The sequence below is a fragment of the Poecilia formosa genome, unplaced genomic scaffold, assembly GCF_000485575.1.
Source record: "Poecilia formosa unplaced genomic scaffold, Poecilia_formosa-5.1.2 Scaffold7, whole genome shotgun sequence".
Classification (NCBI taxonomy): domain Eukaryota; kingdom Metazoa; phylum Chordata; class Actinopteri; order Cyprinodontiformes; family Poeciliidae; genus Poecilia; species Poecilia formosa.
Genome location: NW_006799946.1, coordinates 451076 through 458229, shown reverse-complemented (window position 1 = coordinate 458229; position 7154 = coordinate 451076). Strand labels below are relative to the sequence as shown.

The 7154-nt window shown below is 40.0% G+C and overlaps 1 protein-coding gene across 3 annotated transcripts in view; it reads right to left on the bottom strand.

Annotated features, from left to right (window-relative positions):
- chst15 (carbohydrate sulfotransferase 15) overlaps nucleotides 1–7154 on the bottom strand; it is a 46822-nt gene that overhangs the window by 14691 nt on the left and 24977 nt on the right. Inside the window, exons 1-3 of one of the 3 annotated variants that reach the window (XM_016680787.1) lie at nucleotides 4459–4534; nucleotides 2901–3479; nucleotides 117–456 (exon numbers count right to left, since the gene is read on the bottom strand). In XM_016680787.1, the coding sequence (XP_016536273.1) occupies nucleotides 117–456; nucleotides 2901–3335 (775 nt within the window). In that variant the 5' untranslated portion in view covers nucleotides 3336–3479; nucleotides 4459–4534. Of the gene's footprint in view, nucleotides 1–116; nucleotides 457–2900; nucleotides 3480–4368; nucleotides 4535–7154 lie in introns of those variants that run through there. The other 2 variants (XM_016680778.1, XM_007570202.2) reach the window with 2 other exon arrangements.

Genomic DNA, 7154 nt, shown 5'->3' with positions numbered 1-7154 from the left:
ATGTGTGTGTTGAGATCTCTCTTCCTATATAGATATGTACATCACACCTCCAAAGATCTTATCAGATCACAGCTGTAGAACTGCTTCTGGTGGTTGGCACAGGAAGCTTTACTCACCAAACCTCTTCCGGGTCCACCAGTGTGGCTCTTTGAAAGTGGCGAACTTTACATCCGGGTGTAACCGCAGTCTGTCGTACAGGTCTGTTGTGCCACACTTTGGTTGACCAATAATGTAAAAATAGGGGAGGCACCGCATGCGGTAGAGTGTCCTGTTACGATGCAACAGATGGTGATGGAAAGTGCTCCTCAGGTGCTGGAAAACTGTCCGGAAGCGCCTGGAATAGCGTCCGTACAAATTTGTCTTATACGGATCTGTGGTAATATTCCCAGTGAATTCCTCATACCAGCAGGGGTTCTTGATACCAGGCAGGAAGTTGGGTGGGATGACAGAAAACATCTGAAAAGGCAAAAGGAAAAAAAATATGTGTCAAGTCATCCTACTTTTAAAAAAAACAATCTCAAACAAGATTTCTGTTACACTGCACAGAGGAGGACTAACACATTCTAACTCTCTAAAGGAAAAGGTTTCTTGAACATTTTTAGTATGCTGGATGCCGTCTGGAGAAAGGAAAGATCGTAACAAGTTAGTTCACAATACCAATACTGTAGCTACTAGAGAGGCACAGCTTTTAAGATGTATTCACAATCTCAGATGCATATCCATCCCTTTTCTATATCCGCCTAATGCTTGCAGGGACCCAACCAGCTGGTGCCTATCTGTGGCAGTCAGAAAAGAGAAGCAAGGTACAACCTGGACCACCATGTCATTTTAAAGTGGCCAATTACCATGAATGCATGTTTTTGAACAGTTGGAGGAAACTAGAGAACGCAGGGAAGAATCTGCACATGCATTTCGACAACGTAACACATGAAGGCCGATGGCTTTGATTCAAATCCAGGAAATTCTTGCTTAAAGCAATTCTGCAAAATTAGTGCTAAACGATCATCCACCGTGCAGTCTCTGAATTCAAACATGGATGAAAATGGGTTTTACCTGATGGCAAAGTGAAGAAGCAGACAAAGAGCTGGCAATTATATAACTCATTAGTTGAGTTTATGAAGAGGCCCTGTTAATGCAAATGAAGGTACACTAAAACAAATCTCAAAAGAAACATGGTTGTTTCTGGTCAGGGCTAAGAGTGATTTATTTGTCTAACTATTTCTCGATGCTTTTCGCCCCCACACTGAAACTCCATCATCCTGCAAAATGCAACATTTAGTCAGAAGAACTTACCTATTGAGTAAGACTTTTATAATTATCAAATTATTTAACTCAGAGCATTAAGGATTACGGCGATTATGCTTGGTGCTCAAACTTTTCTATTCACTTGTATGTAAAAAGCTACCTGAAACCAAACCAAGTCATAATCAATTTCAAATTAAATCGGCTACACCAACCATGAACCAAACAAAGTGCAGCAGATACTGAGTGCAGCAGAAAGTTTGCTGTTTTAAGAACAAATTAGAAAGCACGTAACAAGTAAACGATCCTATAAAGAAACCTATATTTTTTTTACTGAGTCTGTTCAGGTGCTCATTCAGGTTGCTACAACAGGAAGCTTGAGCATGTTTTCTATTTAAAAGTGCAAAAACGGCAGCAATAGGTTGTTTTCCAAAATACATATCTTCGTTTTTTTACTATCCTACTATCCTACTACACTTCACTTTGGAGTAAAGCTAAACATCACTGAGAGTAAAAGAGAGGCAGCACATTTGAAACAACCCCTTTCACTGGGATTTCTACAACTCTTTTGTTGTTGCTCAAAAAATATCAATGAACCATGCTATTAGGACTTACTCAGCAGCTTGAGGGACACAGCTACATTCAGGACAGTTAATGCAGAAACCATCCACTGATGGGCTTATTGATCATCCGATGACCACACTCTCTTATTCATTAGATTTTTCAATTTAAAAAAAAGTGCTTCATCACAAAAGTCTCAGCACAGTCCAATATAATTAAAACTAACAATTACTTGAATCGGGGTGTGATGTGAATCGCACAACAATGAGAATATTCAGGATGCTAAAATACTGTGGGACCTTCTGCATCCCCCATGTGAGAGAATAACAGAATCATTAGAGACCTGCGAGACATTAAGTGTTTAATCAGGGTTTTCAGAACAAGTTTATCTTTTATATAAACTGAAGTAGATACTGTGGAAGTGCAGCTGTTCTCCAGATGTTTTTATAACTTACTTTTGATCGCTTAGGATAAATCAGTCACTGCCTCCGTCTGTTCCCGTACATGAAAGTTGAACTTGTTTTGCTCATACGTTTTCTACAAGTTTATCCTAAATTCAGGCTTGATGTAGATCAAATTACACCAAAAACATTAACAACCTTTCAACCTCGATTAGACGTCAAGAGACACCTTCTTGTACTTATGAACTTTCACTTTTCACTGTTTGACTACTGCAAACTACATCGCTTAACTCACACTGTGCTTTGCAGACCCTTTCACTCGCCATGAGTTGGTTAAAGCTGAAAACGAAAGCTAAGCAACTCACTTGCTGTCTGATTAATTAAGGTTAATATTTCCACGTGGAGGCATTCATAGACCAATGAAATTTTATTCCTAAATCATCAGTTAATCCTTAGTATGAAATAAAATAAACCAATCTACCAAGTCTTGACACAACAGCACATTGTAAATTCCACCTATTGACATCCAATATACATAAACTTAATTTCATATAACTGACTATTTAAGTTTTGGAATAATCCTTTCAGCATGCCTGTCAGTGGAGAGTTTTTGGTCAAATTAAAGCAATAAAATCAAAGGAGACATATACTTGGAACAGAAATACAGTATTCAGCAAATGGTTTATCTTTACTCACATGTGGATCGCTCCTCATCAGTGCTTTGCGGTCAGAGCAATGTCGTTGGTTCCGAAACTCCACCTTGGATTTGATGGATTTCACCACCAGTTTTATATGTGCATAGTCCCCCACTGACGTGAGGTTAAAGGCAAAGGGTCCGGGACTGACCAAGCCGTTGAGGTGGTAAGGGGACGGCGTAAGGAGAAGGCCCTTCTTGTCCCCTGTCAAAACGTACGATGCCATTATGAGGAACATGATGGCTAGGACGAACAGGAAGCCGTACAGGCGGATCTTGCATCCGACAGTGCTTGAGCGTCTCGTTAGGTCGCGTTTCACTTCCAGAACCGCAAACAAGTTCATGGGTGTGTTGTCCACCTGCAGGAGCAGCGGCCTCTTGTGGTAATCATCCACAGTGGAGCCAAGCAGGCTGTACTTGTAGTCCATCTGTGTCATGGTGTCCAGAGCAACTATGCCCAGTGTTAGAGCTCAACGACATAAGCAGCAGCCATTCATATGCCACAGTTTGGAATGGGAAAATGTCCATAAACTGATATCCATGATGGTTGGTGGAGATCCGCCCACCTCCTCTACTGACACCTGCCAAATAAAAATAGCAGAAGTTTAACTGAGAGACAAAACCAAATGCCATAGCAACAATTATTACACTAAGTGCAGAAATAGAATTACAAGATTACCATTTAAAAAAGGAAATTGAGTTACTCTAATGGTTGAGTGTCAGGCTCAGTGTTTGGTACAAAAACCATGAGATGCGAGTTTGAAACGAAAACAATTGACTTCCTCTTAAGCTTCCTCTTGGTGCTGCACAGCACAGCCTCACGGCTCTACCCACCCGCCCTCTCTGTGCATCAAAGTCACAATATGGAGGCAGTGATAAGGACAAACTTCTTAGGAATAAATTCAGACTGTGAACTACAAGGCCGCATGTTGGACTCTCACAGCGAGGGACAAAAATATCAAAGATACGCAGCCTGACCTGCAGAGGGGATTTATATTATCAGAAAATAGTTTCTTCTCTATGAACTCACACAGAAGAACAAGTCACACACTGATAAAAAAGGAGGGCCAGAGTTGAGAGGATAAAAGTATTGAGAATTTTGATAATAATGTTCTTGCGGTACCACATCACCATTTATCCTTGAGCCTTTGATTTGTGTCTGAAGCTGAGTTCACATGACTTGGCGTAAATAGGATGTAGCATGATGACAAAAAGCCCACAGAGGTAAAGCCTAGCACATGTTTCAAAAGACAGAACAGCCCTGCTTCCCTCTGGCGATGTTTCATGCGTTCACACTCGCAGCTTCATGTGTATCTCCATGTTGCTGATGTACGGCACACCTGCAGCCAACTCCGGCACGCTTATATCATCAGACACAAGCAGAGTGGAAGTGAGTCATCAATCCTTCTCACAGCTGCTGATATTGTCTGCTGCACTCCCCATCCCCCACCACCCACCCAGCGCTCACACCTTCAGCACAAATCTGCAGCGCTTGTGGCGCAGCTGATAACGGAACAGAACTGGAGATTTCAGCCTCTTTCTTCAAGCAGTGTCATTTACCCCCAGCCGAGCCATCGGCTCCACCCTGCAGAACAAGTCCCTCTGGGAGAGAGGTGTAGACGCACGAGTTTGGCCCGGTAAAAAAAAAAAAAAGCAATGCTTTGGTACGACAACACGCTCAAACGGTATCACTTGCATGGTGCTTTATCAAACCTAGAGGACACAGATGCGCTCCACGCTACTTTCAGTCATTCACACGCTGATGACAGTAAGATACTTTATAGACACGAGGACAAAACATGGACTTGAACCGACAACCCACCGGTTACAGGATGAACCCCTGTCACTGTCGTTTCATAACGCCCGGGTCATCACATACTGACTCCCAAATCATGATTTATGGATCTGCAAGACCTTCTAAACTCAGACAATATGGAGACTTTTTAGAAAACTTTAAATCTTTACATCTGTTTGTGTACATTTCAAGCCCTGACCGTAGAAATGGGTGAAGCAATGATATTTGATTATAAAAAAGAAAAATAAGGGCAAGCAAGCCACCTACTACAGCAGAAACATCATGACTGTAGGGTGTAGTGTACGTTCCAAGTATTGGTGTTCTGTGCGTTTGTTTGCTCATTTGAATTGAATTTGTTTCCTTGCTTTTCTACAGGAAACCTGTTTTTATGTGGTGGGGCTCTAACGGTCGCTGGTTTATAGAGATGAGTTCTCGAGAAACCAGCAACCGTTTCTAGAGATGTCTTCAGCAGATATCTGCTGCCAAATATATATCTCATATCTGCGGCCGCAGATTTGAGATATCAGCTACTGAAGTGGCAACACTAAAAAATTTTAAGATGAGCAAATATTTTTATTGGCAAATTCAGATAAGGCATAGGCAAATTCAGGAAAAGAAGATCTCTACTGGTTTAAACATGCATACCAATCACATTCCAGGGTATGCAGGTTATACATCAAAGCAATGTCCAACACAGGGTCTGAAGTGGTTAAAATCTGCTGGCTGAAGAAAGATGTTAAAGAAACGTTTAAAAAGCTCCTCTAGAACAAAATTCTCATCAAGTCTTTTACTCCGCCGTTGAATACTTGTCAATTTCAATAAGTAGAAATATTTCATTTCCCATCAAAAGGGATTGTAAATTACACTGAAAGCTTGACCATGCATTAAAATGTAATGAGCAGGAAATGAAGGACTGAATTTCTAGTTTTCAAATAGTCGTGACTTTATGATTTTATAAATTATGTAATGTCTACCAGTGCAATGCATTTATTGTGTCTTCTTGGTTTATTAGCCTGTAAAACTGGGGAGTAGAAGCTACTGAGAAATGACAAAACGTTCCAAAATTAGGAATCCTACAGCCGCTATTGTTTCAGCTCTTAGTACTTAAAAATGCTGGAGTGAGTGGGATTCCTTTCCTCTTCAATTTCTAAGAGGAAGTAATAGGGGCAAGTGAAGGTAAAATGCAGATAGAGAGCATGGAAAGTCAAAAATACCAGAAAGATGGAGGGAAGACAGGAAGAAAAAAAGAGGGGTGAGCCGTGTCATTGATGAGAGAATGTCATTCTCAAGGGAAGATGCATCTAAATCCATCAGTCTGCTAACTCTAACAGCAGGCCACTGGAAGGCTGACAGATCTGCCATATTCATACAGCAAATATGTCGCAACTGTCTATCAAACCTGATAAAATGGTTTAACTCAATCATAAACATGCCCCGGGGCCTGCGAACACAAAAAAGAAGAAAAGGTTGGATATGTGCCCTTTTCAGCTGACAAATCTTCTGACCTATAACAATGTTAGTGTAGAGTTATTGTGCATTTCATAAGCAGATAGCTAATTTATTTTTGGTCAGAGAACTGCCAACATGGTTGCTAAACAATCTCTGTATTTGTGAGTTACTGAAACTTATCAGTTGATAATTTTTCTTTTCTTTACGGGTCCTTAATGAGTCATTAAGGACAGAAAAAAAAGTGCAGATTTGGATTTCTGTAATATAGTTTGTTGACTGTTATATGAAATTATTATGTTGATTGCAATGTGCTTTCACCCTAAAACAAAACAAAAAAAATCTTGCTGTGCATTGAGTTATATATAAATATGTTTTGATGAGCCCCACTGTGTCATTAACATTATGCAAATTGGAATTAGGAAAAGTTGTCATGATTTGAAGGTAACATTGAACATAACATTTTGAAAACGGTGAGGTAACATTGCAGCTCAAATGACTGACTGCAGATAAATACTAAAGGGTTTAATAGCAAGTAATAATAGACACTGACATAAATGGTCAAGAATATATATTTTTTATTTGTAAGGAGATCATTAAGAAGACAAAAAAAATCCTATTTATGAGGTTTGTAAGTGAAGAGCAGAATAATTTGACTTGAAAGATGAAAAGAATTAGTCTGAACTGATAATAAGTGTGATTAACTTCAAATACGCAGACGTCACACAGTGGTAATGGGACGTGTCCTGTGCTGATGGCTTCCTCCGTACGAAAATGGAACTGGCCCCGGCCTAAACAAATAATCAGAGACAGACGTCTCTGTCCTGCCATTCAGCAAAAGAACAATCAAACACACAACCAGGCATATTTGTTTAGATCTGTCATCTACTCTCCTCCAACACCCCCAACCCCATTTAAGGAAAAAAAAAAAAAACACTTCTCAAACCCATAATTTCTGCAAATTGCTTTGTTTTAGCACCATTCTTTTTTTTTTTTTTTGCTCAATAATTATTTT